A 22,204-nucleotide genomic window follows, 5' to 3' on the forward strand; every position below is an offset into this window, starting at 1 on the left:
GAAGGAAAAGCTCCAGGCAGAACAAGCAGTCTGTGCAAAGGTCCTGAGGCAGGACAAATCACCACAGGAGGCTTGGTGAATGCACACTGAGTTGCTGAATCAGTTGGAAGGACTTATTTCACTGATTTTGCTTCTGTTTCTTAAGAACATAAGACCATTTTTAAAACTTACACTGAAGCATGATACACATGCAGAAAGGTGCACAGATTATAAGGTATCATTTGAGGAATTTTCACACCTAAATTGTAAGTCTACCACCTAAATCAAGAAACAGAACATGACTAGTCCCTCAGAAGTTCCCATCGTGCCCCCTCCCAGCCACTGCCCTTCCCAGGGGAACCGCTATCCCACCTTCTAACAGCACGCATCCGCTTGCTGGTCTTGGGCTTCACAGACTTTTCTGTACTTTGGGAGCTGGCTTCCTTCTGTTTGAGAGCCATTCACGTCCTTGTAGATTTACCCCCACTGCTGGGTGGCATTCCTTTCCACAACTTATCAGTTCTCCGTTGAGGGCATTTAGGTTGTTGGCAGCTGGGGACCATTATGAATAATTTCTATGTGTGTCTCTGGGGACACATGTGCATGTACATCTATCGGGTCTATTCCCAGGAGGGCAATTTCTGGTCCTGTACTCTGCCATGCTCAGCCTTACAAGCTAAGGAGAAGGCAAATCTTAAAACCACAATAAGTTGGGCCCATAGAAGGCTCACTGGTGGCTGTAGTGACCTTGGAGGAACAGAGAGGGGAGTAAGAGGTGTCATACCATCCTCCGACCACTGAACTCCACGACCTCCATCTGGGCTGCCCTTTCCTCGGCTTTTCAGAGAGCGGTTCCTTCTGGGTATTCAGATCTCAATTTGTCCTTTTACCACCCACCCTACTCCCCATCTCCATCATCTACCACCCCCAATTTTCCAGTTCTTCTTTTACTTATTTCTTCACTGAAGCTATCGCTTTCTGAAATTATTATTTTGGGTGAACGTGTTTAGTGGGAGCTCACGGAGCCTCTCTAATGCCTGGACCCGCCAGGTGCTCAAGAAGTAATTGCAGGGTGAGTGCATGAGGCGAGTGCGTGATTAGGTGAGCTGGCTTGAGGGAGCTCGATCGACGGCCCCCGTCTCTGGCCTGTTTGCCCCCCTGGATCCGATGGGACTGTGTAAGGTAGCTGTGAGTGTGGCAGAGAGTCCACTCCTGTCTGTGGGCTGGGCACTGCCCCGGTGGCTGGCTCTCAGCCAGAGGACGTGGTGACAACTGAGGTGTGACTGCTATGGCAATGATTGACTGGAAGCTGCGCTCAGCTGCCTATTTCCAGGTGCGAGCTGTGAATGCATCATTAATAAAGGCCCTCGGGGTTACCTGAATCTCCTGCTCTCCAGGGAGGCAGCCAAGCCCGAGTCTCCCACCATCAATCCTCGGAAATTAAAGGAGAGTACGGACTTGGGCTTTGACCTGGCAAGGACTAAATCCCACCTGCCTCCTGAAGGGGGTTTCAGCAAAAGCCACATTGCAGGAGCCATGTAAAGCACCGTCCCGCCTCTCAGCTCAGAGCAGCCCTGTCAAGGAGGCAGAACTGGCATTATTCGTCCTGTTTGGAAAGGAACGAATTGGAAGCTGGGTCTAAGAGGCTTGCTCGAGTTCACACAGCTAGTGCAGGCAAAAAAGGCTGGTTTTAAAATCATGCATCCTGAAATCCTAGAATGAGCTGGGACTCAGCATCAGGGATTGAGAAAGCCTTCTCAACTGAAAGGAGGAAGAGAGAAATGAGACAAAATGAAGAGTCAGTGCCTGAGAGATTTCAAACAGAGATGAGAGGTTATCCTGGAGGTTATTCTTATGCATTATATAGATATCCCCTTTTTAGTTTAAGATGTATTAGAGTGGCTAGAGGGAAGTGTCTGAAAGTAGAGCTGTGTTCCAGTAGCCATGTTTCTTGAAGATGATTGTATAACAATACAGCTTTCGCAATGTGACTGTGTGATTGTGAAAACCTTGTGTTTGATGCTCCTTTTATCTACGGTATGGACAGATGAGTAAAACATATGATTAAAAATAAATAAATAATAGGGGGAACAAATGTTAAAATTAAAAAATATATATATTGGATAGATGGAACTACTAGTGGTCAATGAGAGGGAGGGGTAAGGGGTATGGTATGTATGAGTTTTTTCTTTTTTCTTTTTAGTTCTTTTTCTGGAGTGATGCAAATGTCCTAAAAAATGATCATGGTGATGAATACACAACTATGTGATGACATTGTGAGCCATTAATTATAAACCATGTATGGAATGTTTGTATGTTAAGAATGTATGTGCTTGCATGCTGTATCAATAAAATTATTTAAAAAATCCACGTGTCCTGAAGCCTGGCTGACCCTTTCTCCTGGCATCCTGTTACCTCTTTCTCTGGCTGGGGGATACTGAGGAAAAGGGCAGACAGGCCCAGCTGAAATATGGGCCACAATTCATCCCATTCGAACTCAAAAATTATTTAGGTGCCTAAATGCTCCACCTGCTGGAAGCAATAATAGTTTGATAATAGCCACAACCACAACCGCCATTTACTCAGAATGCAGCACAATGCAGAGCAGGGCTGGGCCAAATCTGGCCCAATGCTTGATTTTACTAAGTAAGGTTTTATTGGAACATAACCATGCCCATTTGTTTATATTGTTTTTTTCCACCCTACCATAACAGGGTTGTGTAGTTGCAGCAGAAATTGTCTGGTCCAAACTAGTTTTAAACTAGCCTAAATTAGTTTTATCTCGCCCTTTATTGAAAAAAATAGATTTGCTGGCTCCACTGCTTCCTACCTGAGAGACTTTGAGAAACTGATTCCATCTCCCTGTGCCTCAGTCTCCCCAGCTAAAAGCACCTTCCACATGGGATTGTTGTGTCATAAGAAAGGGTCTAGACAGGGCCTGGAACACAGCGAATGCTGCAGCTCAGTATCAAGCCCTGCGCTTTGCAAATAGTATTGCCTGTGCCCAGCCGTGCTAGGGGGTAGAGACTTTCACCACATCCCCATTCGACAGATGAGAAAACTGAGGTGCAACAAGAGCAAGGAGTTTTTTATCAGGCGTGTAGCAAGGATTTGAATTCCAAAGCCAAGAAGTTGTCACCTCATCTCTTATGGCCTCTATCTGGAGAGATTCAGGCCTCACCTGTCCTTCCGGAGGCAAAATGGGTCCCTCTTCCAGCCCCAGCCCCTGAGCCTCTCTCTGTGGGCAGACACAGACCTGGACAAGGCAACGGGGGACCTCTCACTTCCTCACAGCCCTCCACCACGCCAGCTCATCACAAACGGCTCCTTGCTCCAGATCAATAGATCCCACTGCTCCTGCCCTTCTCCCCCCACCTTCCCGCCTCCCCCTACACACACCACCCTCCCCCATGCCTGCTTGGAGCCACAGCCCTGTGGGTTCCCTTATATAACCGGCCATGAGCTTCCTCTGTAAGTTTGGCCTGTGTCTCTCCTGCCCCCTCGTGTCCATTCTGAGAACTGCAAGGCATCCTGCATTTGGTGCTGGGCCAGCCCTTTGATTCTTACAGCATTAAACAAGCTTATTGGAAACCTGCCGTATACCAGGCCCTGTGAAAGGCAGTCTCCGTTTCCTTGGATGCAGTCATTCGACACATATATAGGGGGCTTTCTACTAGCAGAGTAGGGCCTGGGCTGGGCATGTCTGTGTTCATCGGTTTTATGCCATCCGCCCATCCACCTGTCCATCCATCATGCATCCACTTATACATCCATCTATTTCACACTTTAAAAATCAGGACGTACCAGGTGCCACGCCAAGGTACATAATTCTTCAACATCCCCAACATCGAGATGGGGCTTGACACCTTGCAGGGCCTCAGTAGATTGGTGTTGAATGAATGAATGGATGAATAAGGGAATAAAGCAGATGTAGAGAAACTAAGTTTAAGTGTTTAGCAGAGGCCTCCTCCCAAGCCTGCTTTGTTCCCTCATGGCTCAGTGTCCCTTTTGGCCAGCTAGTGCTTCCTTGGCTGGTGACCATGTGAAAACCGTTCACAAGTTGAAGATGGGAATGGGGTGGAGTTAGGTTTCTATGGCCCACCAGCTGTGACAGAGGCAGCGACCCTTGCACCAAAAACCCCCAGAGCTGGACCACAACACCCAGCCTCTCGCACAGGTGGGGGCAGCCAGGTAGCAGAGTCACGGTCAGTGGAACTCAAGCAGAAGTGATGGTAGCCACTTCCGGATCCCAGGGGCACACAACGACCTCCTGGGCGAGCCTCTGCTTCCTTGCCCCAGCTGCTGGCCAGATGCAGAGAAAGGAGCCTGGGGAGGGCAGGCTACAGGCTGCAAGGAGCCTGGGTCCCTGAGAGTCTGTGTGGAACAGAGCCCCTCTCCTTCACTCAGCAGCTGCCAGCTGGGCTTTGCATGGGGCAAAAGACTCAATCTGGAACTGTTAAGCCCCGGAAATGCTGATGCGTATGTTTCTAAGCCCCGTTACCTTTGCAGCTGATGGGCTCCGACCTGTTGCCCTCAAAAAACAGCATCACCTCTGGGGCCTTCTTGATGTCAAACTCCTCCCGGAGCTCCTTCTCCACCGTGATGTCCACTTTGCCGAAGCCAATCCCGTTCTTGCCTTTGCCCATGATCTCTGCGGCTTGGCCCAGCTCCTCCGCCAGGCTCCTGGACCGCTTTGAGGATGGGTTGTCTGAAAGAACCATGTGGAGACAGAACGTGCTGGAACCTGTGCCCCCTCCCCCTCTCCCAAGGAGGCTTCTTTGTTTGGGCCCCATACCTCCCGGGCCTGTGCTCAGCTGGGTACATTGTCAGAAATGTGATGGGATGGGAAACCCAATGGGTCATTAAATTGGACCCTAATGGGTTTTTTGGGTTCAGCAATACTGGAGACCATAGCCTTCGGGCAGCTTACTCCATCTCCCTAAGCTTCAATTTCCTAGTGACTGTCTCCCAGAGTTGCCAGAATTCACACATATTAACTCCTTTACTCCTTTCCATAGCTCTTCAGGTAGGTATTATGATTATTATCCTGATTTTGGAGATCGGGACACGGATGCACAACAAAACGACCTGCTTACCCAACTCTCCATGACAGTAAGAAGCAGAGCGGGGGATAGGAGCCCACTCATCGGGCCCCGGAGTTCGTGCTCTCTAAGCCCCTCTATGCATGTAAAACAATGGACACAGCGCCGGGTACATGTTTAAGTACATGATTATTACGGTTGGAAAAGTTCTAGAGTCAGCAATTATAGCCCAGAGCAGGATACGTGCGCCACCTGGTGGACAGTGCTGGAGCTAACAGGCCAAACTGGGCCCCTCGGGTGCCAGGCAGCTGCAAGTAAGGGGTGGGGGTGGGGTGGCTTTTATGCTCCTCTGCCCGCTCCGAAGCCTCCCCCGGCCCGGTCTCTCTCGGATGGAGCTGGGCGGGCGGGTGGCGGGGAGCCCTTTCTGCAAACAGCCTCAGGAGCTGCCACGTGGCCTTGGCAGTGGGCGAGGTGTCCCCAGGCAATTTGGAAGGGACCAAAAGGCAGACAAGGTTGCCTTTCCTCCCCTGCTAACAGGATGAGACCGCGGCTCTGGCAACGGTTCCCCGAGCCCCCCCCCCCCCCCCCCCCCCCCCCCGGATGTCCCAGGCGCACGGGGGCCGAGCCAGGGCAGGGAGTCCCGGGACTTCCTTTTCAAGGCCGAACTCTTGATACTGTTTAAGCCCCGGTCCATCTGGAGCACTTGGAGAAAGTGCCAGTCCCCTCCCCGCCGCGGCAGGACGGCGGGAGCCCCCCACCCCACCCCACCCCGCCCCCCGGCTGCTCGTCCGCACACCTGTTTCTGCAGAGGCCCCGAAAGTGAGTAATCGTTTTCATTAAACTCCCAATCAATGGCCGGGAAATCGGGGCTTTTCGCCTTCCTTCCAGATCGATGCGTCTCCACTGCCTACTTTGTCTCCACCATGGTCTCGCCCGTCCCCCATCCATCATCTCCCGTGGGCGCTGGGGTGGTGCCCCACCCCCGCCCCCACTCCCGGGCTGCTCTGTGCGTCCCGCCCTCGGGGTCAGCGCCGCCCACGGACGTTGTGACCAGAGCTGGGCTTCTACGGGCAGCAGCTCAGGGCCAGAGGGACTCCTGGAGTGAGTGTCCAAGCTCTCAGCGGTTCCACAGCAAACCCTGTGCACCGCAGGGTCCCAGATGGAAGTGAGAGAGAGAGCTGTGAGGGCTGGAGCGCTGGGATCTGAGAGCTAGGGGGGCCGGACCTGGAAGGCAGCATGAAGGGGATTCATTCGTGCATTCATTCAACAAACACTTTCCAGGCTCCACCAAGTACCAGGCACGGTTCCAGGTACCAAGACAGCTACTAAAGCATCAAAATCCCTGCCCTCATTGGAAAGGGCAGAAAATAAACAAAATAAAGAAGTATATGTTCTATGTTAGACGATATATGCTATGGGAAAAAAAAAAAGCAGGGATGGGGGATTGGAGGTTAAAATGGGGGGTTAGGGAAGGCTTTGTGATGTGACATTTTAATGAGGATGGAAGGGGATGAGGGAACAAGGCACTTGGAAATCTGGAGGGAGAGTTTTCCAGGCAGAATAACAGCCAGTGCAAAGACCCTGAGGTGGGAGCTTGTCTGACTCGTTTGAGGAACTGCAAGTCCCTCAGAGTGAGCTGCAGCGAGGGGTGAGAAGATGTATGGCCTCGGAGACTTTGACCTCTCCTGTGAGTGATATGGAAAGCTATGGAGGGTTTGGGGCAACGTTGAATGATGTAAGCTGACCTTCTTTTTAACAGGATCGCTCTTAATGTTCTAGGGAGATTGGAGCAAAGGAGGCAAATAGTGGCTGCGGGGAGCCCATGTGGAGCCGAACCCAGATGAGAGAAGGTGACGGCCTGAGCCATTGGTAGTGTCAATAGAAGGGATGAGAAGTGGCCGGTGTCTACAGAGGTCTTAAAGGAGGGCTGACTGGATTTGTTGATAGACTGGATGTTGGGTGTAAGGGAAAGAGATGAGCCAAAAATGAGCCATTGTAAGGATCACAATTACAATAATGATAGAAATGACAGCAAAATAATAATATATGGGAAGTTCATAGTATATTATTATTATTTAAATTTTCTGTATTCACCCAGATATGTAAATCTCCCAAGCAACGTGGCATCTGCCTCCTGGAGATGAGCCGGAATCCGGCATCATGGAATTGTGAAAGGCTTCTTGACCAAAAAGGGCATGAGAGAAAAGAGACAAAATGAAGTTTCAGTGGCTGAGAGATTTCAGAGTCAAGAGGTTATCCAGGAGGTTATTTATGCAGTATACAGATATCCCCTTTTACTTTATGGTGTATTGGAGTGGCTGGAGGGAAGTATCTGAAATTATTGAACTGTGCTCCAGTAGCCTTGATTCTTGAAGAAGACTGTATAACTATACAGGTTTTATAGTGCGACCGTGTGATTATGAAAACCTTGTGTCTGATGCTCCTTTTATCCAGGCTATGGACAGATGAGTGAAACAAAACAAAACAAAAAATGGATAAAAATAAAAATAATAGGGGGAGATAAAGGGTATAAATTGGATCAATTGAAATACTGTGGGTCAATGAAAGGGAGGGGTAAGGGGTATGGAATATATGAGTTCTTTTTTTTTCTTTTTATTTTTCTGGAATGATGTGAATGTTCTAAAAATTATCATGATGAGGACTACACAACTAGGTGATGATCTTGTGAGCCATTGATTGTATAATATCTTGTGCTCTGTGTGTGTGGTTATTTCTCATAAGATTTCTTTTTTTAAGTAAAAAAAAAAAATTGCCTTGGGGGTTGGGTGGGAATTTTATAGTCAGAAATTCAAGACCACAAAGGGAGCATGTTCGCCATCTGGTGGTCATTCCTGGAACAACAGCAACGTCTATCGAGCACTTACTTTGTCAAGCACTTAAACTAAGCGCTAAGGGTCTTGGTTAATCTTCAAATAACCCTACGAGTTTTCTCTTATGAGATGATCAGTGTTATGGAAGAGGAAACGGAGGCTCAGAGATCTCACAGCTAGTAAGTGTTTTGGCTGAGATTCAACTCCAAGGCCAACTGACTCTGAGTTCTGTGCTCTAACTTCATAGGCCAACTTGCCTGAAAAATGTTTCTTTTCCCTGGAGGGGCGTGATGCGGCTGCATGCTCCATCTCCCATGCTCTGGGTGTCCCCCTGCCAGGGCAGAGAGCACCTAGGGAACCATACCTACTCCTCACGATTCACAGTCCTGTTCTCTGGCTTCTGTTCTTTTTTAAATGTGCAGCTGGATTTTGCCTCTGAACTTTGGAAACTCAAACCCCAGGTTTGCAAAGATAAGATGAAAGCACGCACCTCTCAGGTACCCGTGCCTGTGGCCCGCCCTGGCCAACTAGGTATGCCAGTTTGGCTGCCATGTGGGGGAGTTTCCGATCCACTTTGTGTGTGGGTGCCTGGTGGGCTATGGGTGGGCAGGGGGCCCTTTGCAGGGAGGCTGGGAGCCCCCAGATGCTCAGCCGCCCTAGGTTCTGGGCCTGAACTTAGCTCACTGTTTGGCACATACTGGGTGTGAATTCCTTAGATTTTCTCAATAGACAGAGGCAGTTACGGCAGTTTAGAGCCCTTACGGTCCAGGCAAGGTGCCTCACTTTCCCCACCTATAGGATGCGGGTATGGGTGGTTCCTATATCTCAGGATGGTCCTACAGAGTAAGACAATGCATACCAAGCTCTGCCCCAAAGCCTGGTCTGGAAGTGCCTGATAAACCTTGGTTATGACCACGTGCTTCCTGGGAAGGGAAGATCCTATGGAGATGTCAGGATTCCTAAGCAGACACTCTGGCTTCTGGGGAAAGTAGGGACAAGGTTGGCCAGCACCAATCATCCACTTGGAGTCGTAGGCCTGTTGTGTGGTTTTCACATGGATTTCAGGTTCTTATCAGAACAGGCACCCGGGGCCATGCTAGAATAGGCAGCGGCTCTCTGAACATCTGCCTGCTGGGTAGATATGTTAATGGCTAATGGACCTAGAATCAATGTTTGCCTGGGTCTCTAGCAGATAACCTCGAACTCCTTTCTCTGAGCAGCCAATGTGAGTCCGGGGAGGAGCTGATGCATGGGGGAGGTGGGAGGGGAGGGACTGGGGATTAATTCCCAGCACGAGGAGCTGGGCTCTGCCTTCTTCAGACCAGTGGTTCTCAGCGGAGGCCATTTGATAACATCTGGGGACATCTTACAGTGTCCCACTTGGGGGATGGGGTGCTACTGGCATCTAGTGGGTAGAAGCCGAGGATGCTGCTTAACAGTCCTACAATGCACCGGACACCTCTCCCAAAGAGTTGTCACTCCCCAGATGCCAATAATCCTGAGTGTGAAGTGGATGGAAATGGCCGTCTGCCATCCCAAAGGGCCCTTTAGAGTACAGAGGTGCTCAGAGCTGCTGGGCACTTTGAGAGAGTCATCTGCCCCTTCTGGTTCCTCAGAGGCCAGCCAAGAAGTTGTTCTGACCTCTACGATGGTCAGCACCACTCCAAAGGATATGTGCCGCATCTTTCAGGCCCCAGCTCCTTCTACTCCTCTCAAAACTCAGGTTGAGCCATGCTGGCTTAGCCAACCCTTTTCCCGCTGTTCCTTCTGCCCCAAATGCCCTCAGCAATAAACACCCTCATAGACTGTCCCCTCACTGCCTTCAGACCTCCGCTGCTGTGTCGCCTTCTCAATGAGGCCTTTCCCGGTCACCCTATTTTTTTTTTTTAATAATATACTTTTTTAATACCACAAAAACACCAAACAAACACAAACATTCTTATTTTGATCATTCTGTCCTACATATATAATCAGTAATCCACAATATCATCACATAGTTGCATATTCATCATCATGATCATTTCTTGGAACATTTGCATGTATTCAGAAAAAGAAATAAAAAGACAACAGAAAAAAATTTAAACATACCACACCCCTTACCCCTCCCTTTCATTGATCACTAGCAAAATTTCAAACTAAATTTATTTTAACATTTGTTCCCCCTATTATTTATTTTTATTCCATATGTTCTACTACTCTGTTGACAAGGTAGATATAAGGAACATCAGACACAAGGTGTTCACAATCACACAGTCACACTGTGAAAGCTATATCATTATACAATCATCTTCAAGAAACATGGTTACTGGAACACAGCTCTACATTTTCAGGCAGTTCCTTCCAGCCTCTCCATTACCTCTTAAATAGCAAGGTGATAAAAAAATAAATAAATAAATAAATAAATAAATAGCAAGGTGATATCTACTTAATGCATAAGAATAACCTCCAGGATAACCTCTCGACTCTGGAATCTCTCAGCCATTGACACTTTATTTTGTCTCATTTCTCTCTTTCCCCTTTTGGTCAAGAAGTTTTTCTCAATCCCATCCTTGATGCTGAGTCCCAGCTTATTCTAGGATTTCTGTCCCATGTTGCCAGGAAGGTCCACACCCCTGGGAGTCATGTCCCATGTAGATAGGGGGAGGGTGGTGAGTTTGCTTGTTGTGGCCACCCTATTTTAAAGTGCACACCCCCCTACACCCACTCCTTGGATTTCTTATCACTTTTCTCTAGTTTCCTTCACAGTGTTTTTTAACCATTTGACATAACTACCTATTTTCATTACTTTCAACTGAACTAATTTAGTCATTGGTCTCTCCCCTCCAGGACGCAGGGGTTTCATAAGGGCAAGGATATCTGTCTGCTTTGTTCACCACTATCCCCTCAATGCTTAGCATATACCTGCAACATAAGAAGCTTTCAATCAATATTTAATAGATGAATGAATAAATGAAAGAATGCTCCAGTTTTCAGCACATGCTGTACAATGGATTGAGCTCCAGTTGTGGCATCAGGTTTGGGCTTAAAGTCAGGCTTCACCACTGACTAGCTGTGTGACCTTGGACAGATTAACCAACCTTTCTGATACTGATCCGTAAGGCAGAGATAATAATACCAAGTACAGTGCCTGGAACCAGGTGCTCAATAAGAGGTATCATCATCATCATCGTCTTCGTCATCGTCACCGTAGCCATCCCCATCATCACCATCATCACCATCTTCATCACTTTCCCCATCCACATCCCATCACTCATCATCACCATTGTCTTCATCCTCATCACTGTCGCTTCCATAACCTGCCCCACCACCATCATCATCATCGCCATTGTCTTACCTACTCCCAAGACAGACCCTTGCCATCTCTGCCTTGGGAACGTTGCTGAATGACCTTAGAGACAGCTCATGATAAAGCTCATCATGGCCTCTCGCCCCAGAGGATAGCCTTCGCTTTTCTCCTTGTCTCATTCAAAGAGAACATTAAGGACCAAAGGGCAGCTGGTCTCATTCATTCACTCAACATCTAAGGAGGCCTGCCATGCTCCTAGTACCATGCCGGATGTTAAGAATCAAGAACTGAATACTGTTTGCTCCCGTCCCCCACGGCGCTCACAAGTTTAAAAGCAGTTTCAGTACATTGTGGCAAAGGTGATGTAAGGGAGGGCGCAGAGGGCTGTGTGAGCATCTGAGAGGGGCTCCTGGCCAGCTGAATGGGAGTGAGGTGGGTCCAGCCTCCAGACACAGTGGCTCCAAGAGCTTAAACCTCACAGCCCAGGTGAAGACATGGAAGAAGGACACTGGAGGCAGAGGGAACAGCCAGGGCGAAGGCTCAGAGGCCTGAGTCAGCATGAGCCATTCTGGCAACCACAAATAAACTCAGGGTCTAGAGCACAGTGTTCAGGTTGGGCAGAGAAGCAAGCACGGGTTGGATCAAGTAGAGTTTGAGATGTTAAAGAACCATGGAGGGAGGGGGAGTAATTAAGGAGTGACAATGTCAGATGATAAATCTCTCTAGGAGGTTGCTGCAGAGGTTTGGGTGAGGAATGGTGAGGTTGGAACTCAGGCAGCAGTGGGGATGGGCAGAACTGGAGATTGGAGAGGGATTTAGGAGGTGGCATCGACAGGGCTTGGGGATGGATTGGATGTAGGGAATGGATGAGACTAGAGAGTGGAGTCAAGAATGACCATGTAGTTCCTGACCTTGACATTGGGTGTAGGTGGTACAGTCAGTTCATGCGGGACAAGAAGAGGACCAGGCTGTTGGGAGCAAGTCAAAGATGCTACATTGTTTGGGGTACTTGTGGCATTTGAGACATCCAGGCAACATCCAAGAGGGAAGGTCCCACTGACCGTTGACTCTTAGGCCAGGAATCCCCAGAGAGATGAGAAGCTGAGCAGTAGCTAAGGGTCTGAGAGTTATTGGGGTCTACCTGGGCAATATTTGAAAATTCCCTTTTGTAAAGAATTTTGACTGGACAAAAGCTTTTATGATGCTTTCTCTGTGTGATTAGTTTTTCCAAAGGTCACTTTAGAAGCCTGTAGTTTTTGAAAACTCATTTTGATTTCCCTTGTGTATTGGCAGGAATCAAATATTCAAATGCAATTTGAGTTTACTTGAAGGTCTCTTTCAGATTAAATCTCTGGATTAAGTTTAAAGTATTCAAATGGGTTGTTATCCAATGCAATTAAAATTGTAATTTTACAATGCAATTGTAAAATTGATTGGCTCCCTCATTAGCCCCAGGTTCAGTGTCACTCCCTGTGGTAGTTAGAGTCAGTTTCAACTTGGCCAGGTGAAGGCACCTAGTTCTGTTGCTGTGGACATGAGCCAATGGTACGTGAACCTCATCCTGGTGCTGATTGCATCTGCAGTCGGCTAGGAGGCGTGCCTGCTGCAATGAATGATGTTTGATTTAATTGGCTGGTGCTTAAATGAAAGAGCGCAACATAGCACAGCCCAAGCAGCTCAGCATACCTCATCTCAGCACTCGCAGCTCAGCCCAGGCCTTTTGAGATGCAGAAAGAAATCACCCCAGGGAAAGTTGTTGGAACCCAGAGGCCTGGAGAGAAGGCCAGCAGAGATCGCCCTGTGCCTTCCCACGTAAGAAAGAACCTCAGTTGAAAGTTAGCTGTCTTTCCTCCAAAGAACTAATGAAATAAATCCCCTTTTATTAAAAGCCAATCTGTCTCTGGTGTGTTGCATTCTGGCAGCTAGCAAACTAGAACACTCCCTAAGTTACAGAAGTCAGTTAAAGCCCTCAAAGAGCCATATATTTGCCCTCTGCTTTGATTAAGGCAGAGCAGCCACCAGGCAGAGCCTTGCATTCAACTTTGGGTATTGCACTGACAGCACATCTTCCCCAATCTTTTTCACCCGCAGGGTCACTTTTTCGAAGCGTAAACGTGTATATGGTACATTGTGCAAAGTATGGAAGTGTTAATCCTTCTACATCTCCATTGAGGGTGCAGGGCCAAGATAATAGAGCAGCAGCAAAAAAAAAAAGAGATGGCTTTGGTGTCTGACCTGCTTCTGCAAGCCATTAGCTTACAATTCCATGTGGGCAGCCAATGCTTCAGGGTTCTCAACTCTCCCCCATGGAAGGGACTGTAAACCGGATGCACAAGTGGAGGCTGAGTTCTGGTGTGAATGAGGAGTGTATGGACAGGTTGTGGGAATTATGCAGAAAAATAGAGACGTCTGCCCTGCTCACAGGCCCCTACAAAGAAATGGCCCAAGGTGCGTCTCTCCTATAAGGACTCACTCAATGGACTTGAAGTAAAATCAAACCTATGCCCTGATGCTTAGATCAAAGGCAACCATTACCTGGCTGGACTAGAGGAAAGTCAGAGGCTTGGAGCTGTTTTGATGGAATTCCGTGCAAAAGGCAGGCTTCAGACGAGATGGAGGCAAAAATGACCCAAGCAGAATTTCCCTTCTGCGAACAATAAATGTGACGGTGAATGACATTGCCTTGAAGTGGCTGCTCAACCCAGCTGGAGAGATGTTGGGATCCAGGGGGACCAAGCTGCTGCTGATGTCACACGCACCCCAAACTCCCTCACTCAAGTGGCATCGTGCTGAGGGGATGTGTCAAGTGAGAAGAAACAAAGACCGAGGAAGGAGCTGGGAGGTTAGTGTTTCAGCAGTGCACACAAATTCCAAAGCTACGAGGGAAAGCAGGGTAAGTGAATGGGTGGGGTTTACAGGATAGAGATGTGGTAAACAGAGGGGCATATTCTTTGACTAAAAGGGGACGCAAGGGTAATTGAGTGGTAGAATTCTCTCCTGCCATGCAGGAGACTCAGGTTCAATTCCCAATCCATGCACTTCCCTCCCCCCAAAAATAATTCCAACAAATGGTGCTGTAATAATGGGATAGTCACATGGAAAAAGAATGAAATGTGACCCCCACTATACAGCATACCAAAAAAATGGGGCAGGGAATCATGACCCATCTCCAGTCAACTTTCACCTTGTAGGAAAGTGGGTCAATGTTCTCAGATCTTCTGATTTTAACAGTATGTAAATTCAGGTTTTAATTGGGAAACTTCCTAATTTCTGAAACACCGCGTGGGCCAAACATAACCCAATTGCTACCAATTTCAGCCATGGGCTGCCTAATACATCCCCAGATGTCAGGATTGGGAGATAGAGGAGGAAACTTAACAAGGAACTGAGAAAGGGGGGCCTGAGTGTTTAGGAAGAGAATGAGCTCAGGGGAGACAAGGAAGCAGAGGGTCTCAGAATAGGGGTGCAGAGGGGACAAGGAAGGTGAGGCCTGGCAAATGTCCATGGGATTGGGGAACTGGCAGTCCTTTGAAGGTTACTTGAGCTAAACAGAGTCAGGAAACTCAATCTTATGTAAGAAGTACTTGGGATTCCTGCTCAGAAGATCAATCTTTTCCAAGTGGTTCATGGTCTTGAAGAACTAACACAACTAGGCTGCCCCTTAGACCAACTTTTGGTTGTTTTTGACCAAAGGCCATTTCAACGCCTTTATAGCAAAAAGAAAGTGCGATGTGATTGAGGCCGACAGTGCCTTGGATTCCCCAAACCCTGTTTCTTTTTCTTCTTTGTGTGCACAACTAGACCGCCTTTCCCAGCCTCCTTTGCAGACAGGTATGGCTGTGGATAGAGGGATTCTCCACTAGAGCTTGCGACTTTGCCGTGCATACGAATCACCTGGAGCGCCTGTTAAAATGCAGATTCTGGTTCCGTAGATTCTGGGTGGGGCCCGAGAGTCTGCATTTCTAATGAGCTCCAGGTGATTTTGACACTCCTGGTCCTTGGCCCACACTTTGGGTAGCAAGGATGTGCCGCTCCCAGGCCTGGCCCAGCCCGTAGGCGTGTCTTCTGTCTCGTTCTTAGTTTGCAGGCTAGAGGCAGAGGCTGAGTCCTCCAGGTCCTCAAGGGAGGTGGAACCACTAGATGGGAGGAGACTGGGTACCAGAATGACTGTATAGAGATGAGCTTCTCCAAAGACCTGCATGTGACTAGGACATAAGCAGGAAATGAGCATTTATGAGCCTCGATCTGGGGGATGTCATACCTGCTAACCCAGTGAACTTGCTTTGGAATATGCAATCGAGATCAGAAAGAGTCTGAGTGTAAAAGCGGAGTGAATTTTAGAATCGTTCTTTCTTTAAAAGACTGCATTCATCTCACATTAGTTGAAAAGCACTTCGTATGAACTTTGCCTCATTTAAGTTAACCTGGGATTTTGTGGCAAATACTGTGAATCAGCTATTTGCAACCCCCTTTTCTCTTGCCTCCTTAATGACAGTTTGTAAACCTAAAACACCATTCTAGACTCTTCAGGCAGGGATAGCCACGGGGCCCGTTCTGGTCAAGAAGATGGAACCAAAGTCATTGGATGGCACTTCTGGAAAAGCTTTATGTTTTTAAAGTGCAAACTTGACTGTCATGTCTTTTGTCCCTCTGCTGTTGGCCCAGCCCCTTTTCCTACCTAAAATGTGCAACACCATGCAGAAGGCGCGGTGGCATCTTGTGACCAGGAATTACAACATGTCAAGGATGATGGATCAAGGATGTAGAAGGAGCCTGGATCCTGGACATTTGGAGCAACCATCCCAGTTACTGACCCCTCTCCGTGGACTACACAGCACATGAGATAAACTCTTGGATTTAACCCACCATTCATAGATTTCTTTAATACTTTCGACTGAACACACTCCAAACTGATACAGGATCAATGGAGTGCATCTATTTAGATAAAGATGCAGGATGAAGAGAGGCCGGGAATTCACATATATTGAGCATCTTCTATGGGTCAGATCCTTCCAAGACAATATGTCAGTTCATCTCTACAGTGACTCTGTCACTTTCATTATTCCCACTTTACAGAGAAAGAAGGTGAGATGCAAAGAAACTTACCCAAGGCCACGTAGCTAGATCACGGCTCTAAATTCCATGCCCTGGACACTACATCCCCATAAGAGAGGCAGTATCAACCCACTGTGCATATGATAACAATAATGGTAGCCAATAAATTCTCCAGCTCTTTTCATGCTCACCACAGTGGTAAGCACACTAGCTCATCTGACCTCCACAATCACCCTAGGAGATTTTTAACTTAATCATTTTTAAGATTAAATTCCTCATTTTTCAGCCAAGTACACAGAGGCTTAGTGTTCAAGGTCACCAAATGGGGAGTCCAGCTTTTGAACACAGGACTGTGAAACTCTAAATCCCACCTTAATCCCACTGCACTGGCTGAACTGGGAACCAAAGAGGGGCTGGAAGGGTCATGGCTAGGAGATGGGGAGAAAGGGGCATCACAGAACAGTAGCCGAGAGGAGGGGGAAGGGCCATGTGGATGGAGGGCTGCATGGGAAGGGGACAGGAGCAGAGAAGGGAAGGGTGCCCGTGCCTGCTCTGCCCTTCTCGGCTCTGGAAGTTCCGGCACTGCCAGGCCCTGAGAACCTGGGAGCTGCTCAGGCCTGCTGTGTCCTGGAAGCAGGCTTTGGGGACTGGCTCGGGGCCAGCATGACCTATGTCAAGATTCTGGAATCCACCGTTCATACATGTTTTCTGCCTTCCTCAAACCCCTCCATGGTATCGGAAGGCAGTATAGCACGGTGCCCAAAGCTATCACCTGTGAGCTGTGTGACCTTGGGCAAGTCACTCGGCTCCTCTGGGTTTTGTTTTCTCTGCTATAAAATGGGGAGATGAATAGTGCCCATCAAAGTAGGGTAGTTGGGAGGATTATATGATTAACATTTAAAGAGAAAGTTAGGACAGTGCCTGGCACATAATAATGCTATGTGAAAGCTGTTAGGAAAATCCTTTGTAGTCTGCCCCTAGGTGCCTTGTGAAGAAAGAAGTCTGTTCTCTCCCACAAAATGTCTGCTGATGCAAAGAACAGCAGTCTGCAGAATAAAGGTGGGCATGCAAAGTTCAAATGACAAAGGTGATGGTACAAAAATCCTTTCTGTAAAGCTAACCCATAACCGCCATCATTTATTGATCTGGTTATATTCAAAGAATTTACATCATCTCATTTAATCTTTGTGCTAATCCAGTACAGTCATTATTTTCATGCCCATTTCACAGAGGAGAAAACTGAGGCTCAGAACAGCAAAGACACCTGAGGGTGTCTTAACTTCAACAGGACTAAAAGACCCACATGCAAATCCAAGAGTAAAGGGAGAACTTAGCCTCTTGCAAACTGTTTCCTCTCCCCAGGTCTCAGTATTCTCATGTGAATTTGAGGAGGGTAATGTTATATAACGATTGTTTTTATCTTAAATATTAGTAATAGGTGTTCTCGGCTGTTGAGCAATACATGGAGCTTCCGTGGCCCCCAGAAGCAAGGAGGCGGGCTCCCCACCCCCACCCATCACCCACCCCCCCACCCCCCAGAGGGGACACACTCACGGAAAATCACCATGAGGAAGCGGGTCTGGTTCAGCATGTAGGTCAGGCTGGCAGGTGTCAACACCAGCAGGTTCCCTTCCTCTGGGATGTGCAGGGGCGGGGGTATGTTGTCAATGTCCTCCTGGGAGTTCACCTTTGATGAGCCCTGGACAGCATGGACAGGAGAGCCCCAAGAGGCCACCAGCAGCAGGGCCGTCCAGAGCAGCTCCATGGCTGTCCTGTGGGGGCGGGGGAGGAGCGGGTGCCTTATCAACGCAGGTGGCCGGCCCCACGTCATCACTCCCTCCCCCTCTCCTTCCCGGTGCCCGCCACTCTGTGTGTGGAGCACCTGGCCGCAGCACTGCCCGCTGCCTCCCACCCCCAGCAGTGTCCCCAGTAGTACCAGAGGAGAGGCAAAGTGTTAGGTCAACCTCAGGTCCGGTGGCCACTGTGGGGGGGGCGGGTCTCAGAGCAGCAGGAAGCCAAATTCACACCCAGGCCACCAGCTCCCTGGCCGCCAGGTGAGACCTTTGCAGAGAGATGGTCCCAGCCCAGAGCCCTACCGGGAACCTCTGCATCTCCGGTATGACCGGCCCAATCCTCCATCAGGAATCCCTCTAGGAACAGTGCCTCTGCTTCACGGCTCCTCCAGCTTTCACTTGAATGCCCCTAAAGCAGGAAGCTCACTATCTCGCAGTGCACCCTGTTTGACTTTTGAATGGTTCCCTCATATATGTAAATATTTTATCTTAAAACTCAAAACTATGCTGCATGCTTGTAAAACTGCCGCGTGATACAATAAAAGTATGCCAGTTAGAAAACAGAAATCTCTCCTATGATCCCACCCACTAAGAAAGCCACTGTTAGTAGTTTGGAATGATTCCTGATCGATGTTGAAAGTACATATATAAACATACACTTGAATCTAATGGAATCAGACTCTGGGTATCACTTGGCACTTCTTCTTACTCTATAATATGTATTTGATCCTAAATACCTTCCTATACCAGAACAAAGAGATCTACAGCATCCTTTCCCTTCCTTCTTTTTTGCCTCACTCTTTCCTTTTTTCCCCCTCTGACAATTTTTAACTGTTAGGAAGTTCTTCCTTTATCTAGATTAGGAGCTGCCTCCCAGTAGTTCCACTCTCCCTGGTAACTTATGGCTTCCAGAAGAATTTAGAGCAAAGTGCCACCTCCTCAGATCTTTGCATGCTTTCCACAAGCACAGGGCCCCATTACCCTGTGAAAAACTACTTGAGTGTCTGAAAAAAGAAAACATGTAGCAGGTGTATCCTGGGTCACCTCCTCAGAGTTAAATTTATAAGGACTGTAGCTTCTTTGTTGGCTGCTATATTCCCAGAGGCTGGTATTGATGGTAGAGAAATGGACAAATGAAGTAAATGAAAACGAATAAATTAATGAATCTTTGATATTTACCTGGGAAATATGTCTGGTAAAATGCCTGAAGTTATTTTATTTATTTGTTTGTTTGTTTGTTTGTTTTTGCATGGGCAGTCACTGGGAATCGAACCCGGGTCTCCGACATGACAGGTGAGAATTCTGACACTGAGCCACCCTGGCACCATCTCTTTTTTTTTTTTTTCTGAAGGCTTTTTAAAAAAATAGATCCAAAGGCATTTTCTTGGCCTAACATACAGAAAATTGTGACCAATTCTCAGTAATAAATGTTTAAATTACCTGAAGCTGAATATACTTTTCATGTACTGGGCTTTTCATGTTCTGCTTTTTCATGTACCAGCTCCATGTATCAACAATCCTCTGATGTAGGAATAGTACTATTATAATACTATATGTATTTTATATGTCATTTATACATTATATACATTTTATATGTCCTTTAGTGACGTATAAAAATGAGGCACAGAAAGGTTAAGTAATTTTCACAGGGGCACACAGCTAATAAGAAGCAGAACCAGGATTCAAACTCAGGCAATCTTGTTCCAGAATCCATATCCTTAACCACACTGATAAACTGCCTCTCCAGCGCCCAATGCAAAAAGGATGAAATGAACTATGTTTATAGAAATGAATGAGGCTCCCATCCTCCCATCCTGCTACCTATGACCTTTCCCCACTATTCAGTCCTGTCCTGCCTGAGGAGGGGAGGGCTGAGGTGACAGAGAACTGAGTCTGATTTTTGGCTTTCAGTTCCAAAACCGGCTACTGAAACTTAAGGCAGGGACAAGGCACTTGCAAGCTAGGGTTCCGATCGCGAGAACCAAGCTTTTTAGAGAGAAAGGGTTATTGAGCTCCCAAAGGTTAGGACAAATTTATGCTATAAACTTCTGGGTGAGGAAGCAGGTGCCTCGATAAGTGTGAAAGGGGGAAAAAGCATGACTGCCCATCAGGAGGAGGTGGATGGGGGGAACTGGCTGGAGTTTTGATGTTTCTGGGGTCCTGAGCAAAAGCCCTGCCCCTCCGCCCCTCCTCTGAGCTGAAGCCCAGCCCCACCACCATTGCATCCCCAGCACCCAGCAGAGTAACCAAAGGAGTCAGGATCAGCATTTATTGAGCTCATTTCTGAGCCTTACACTCAGCATCCCATTAATTCCCCCACATGGCAATAAGGTACGTACAATTGTGATGCCCATTTTACAGATGAGGAAACTGAAAAACTCAAAGAACCTGAAATAACACATCCAGAAGGAGGAAGACTCGGGCTCAGATCTAACCAGAGCTCAGCAAGTGTGGCCCACTGCCTGTTTCTGCAAATACAGGCTGATTGGAAAGCAGCCCTGCCCATTCCTTCACCTGTCTATGGGTGCTTTTGCGCTACTAAGGCAACGTGGTTGTGAATCGGTCATGCTTGTCCTACAGAGTCAAAAATATGTACTCTTTGCCCCTTTCCAGAAAAGTTTGCTCACTCAGGGTCTAAACCACCACCTTCGTTCGCCCTCCTGTCCACACCTCAGAGCTTAGATTTAGGGGGTGTTTACAGATGTCCAAATTTGCAAGCTCAGAGTGTGGCAGCATCTCCATCTGTAAAGGAGGTTAAGTAGTCCCTGCCTCCCCGGGTAGCTGTGAGTTCATGATGAAGGACACGTGGTCAAGGCACATTAAAATCCCTTGTAGCTCAGTGGCAGAGTTCCCACCTGACATGCCAGAAACCCAGGTTCAATTCCTGGTGCCTCCCATGCAAAAAAAAAAAAAAAATCCCCTGGGGAGCTGTTTAAACATGACTGACGCTGAATCCCACCACAAACCAATTAATTCATCACAGCTCAGGGTGGGGCCCAGACAGCTGTACGTTTTAAAAGCCCCCCAGGTGATTTTTTTTTTAAATCTTCTGAATTGAAAATTTTGAGCTTACAGAAAAATAGAAGGATATAAAGAGCCCCCAAGCTACCCACCCCTCTACTTTCATTAAGAAACGACCAATAGTATTTCAATTATATTCTCATCCACACCCTGCCCTGAATTATTATTATTTTTTTTACCTAGAATTAACTGTCTTTATTTGTAAAATAAAGCAGACATTTTAAAAAGAGGAAAACATGCCCCTCTGTTCTAGTTTCCTAGACACTAAAATGCAGGTACCATTAAATGGATCGGCTTTTAACAATAGGAATGTATTAATTTTCAAGCTTACAGTTTTTGTTTTTTTTTTTTTTTTTAAGAATTTTTTTTTTATTAATTAAAAAAAGAATTAACAAAACAATTAGAAATCATTCCAATCTACATGTACAATCAGTAATTCTTAATAACATCACATAGTTGCATATTCATCATTTCTTAGTACATTTGCATCGATTTAGAAAAAGAAATAAAAAGACAACAGAATAAGAATTAAAACAATAATAGAAAGAAAAAAAACAAAAAAACAAAAACAAAAAACCTATACCTCACATGCAGCTTCATTCAGTGTTTTAACATAATTGCATTACAATTGGGTAGTATTGTGCTGTCCATTTCTGAGTTTTTATATCCAGTCCCGTTGTACAGTCTGTATCCCTTCATCTCCAATTATCCCTTCTCTTTTTTTTTTTTGTAATTAACGGAAAAAAAGAAATTAACCCAACATTTAGAGATCATACCATTCTACACATGCAATCATTAATTCTTAACATCATCACATAGATGCATGATCATCATTTCTTAGTACATTTGCATTGGTTTAGAAGAACTAGCAACATAACCGAAAAAGATATAGAATGTTAATATAGAGAAAAAAAATAAAAGTAATAATAGTAAAATCAAAACAAAACAACACAAAACAAAACAAAAACCTATAGCTCAGATGCAGCTTCATTCAGTGTTTTAACATGATTACTTTACAATTAGGTATTATTGTACTGTCCATTTTTGAGTTTTTGTATCTAGTCCTGTTGCACAGTCTGTATCCCTTCAGCTTCAATTACCCATTGTCTTACCCTGTTTCTAACTCCTGCTGAACTCTGTTAACAATGACATATTTCAAGTTTATTCTCGAATGTCCGTTCACATCAGTGGGACCAT

At 46.9% G+C, this 22,204-nt stretch overlaps 1 protein-coding gene across 2 annotated transcripts in view; it reads right to left on the reverse strand.

Moving 5' to 3' along the window:
- The window catches only part of PDILT (protein disulfide isomerase like, testis expressed), a 49,803-nt gene that overhangs the window by 21,991 nt on the left and 5,608 nt on the right, over window positions 1-22,204 (reverse strand). The window contains exons 2-3 of one of the 2 annotated variants that reach the window (XM_077141727.1): window positions 17,748-17,965; window positions 4,481-4,687 (exon numbers count right to left, since the gene is read on the reverse strand). In XM_077141727.1, coding sequence (XP_076997842.1) covers window positions 4,481-4,687; window positions 17,748-17,958 — 418 coding nt within the window. In that variant the 5' untranslated portion in view covers window positions 17,959-17,965. Of the gene's footprint in view, window positions 1-4,480; window positions 4,688-5,817; window positions 5,992-17,747; window positions 17,966-22,204 lie in introns of those variants that run through there. The other variant, XM_077141728.1, reaches the window with a different exon arrangement.

Source organism: Tamandua tetradactyla, chromosome 23 (genome assembly GCF_023851605.1).
Source record: "Tamandua tetradactyla isolate mTamTet1 chromosome 23, mTamTet1.pri, whole genome shotgun sequence".
Classification (NCBI taxonomy): Eukaryota; Metazoa; Chordata; class Mammalia; order Pilosa; family Myrmecophagidae; genus Tamandua; species Tamandua tetradactyla.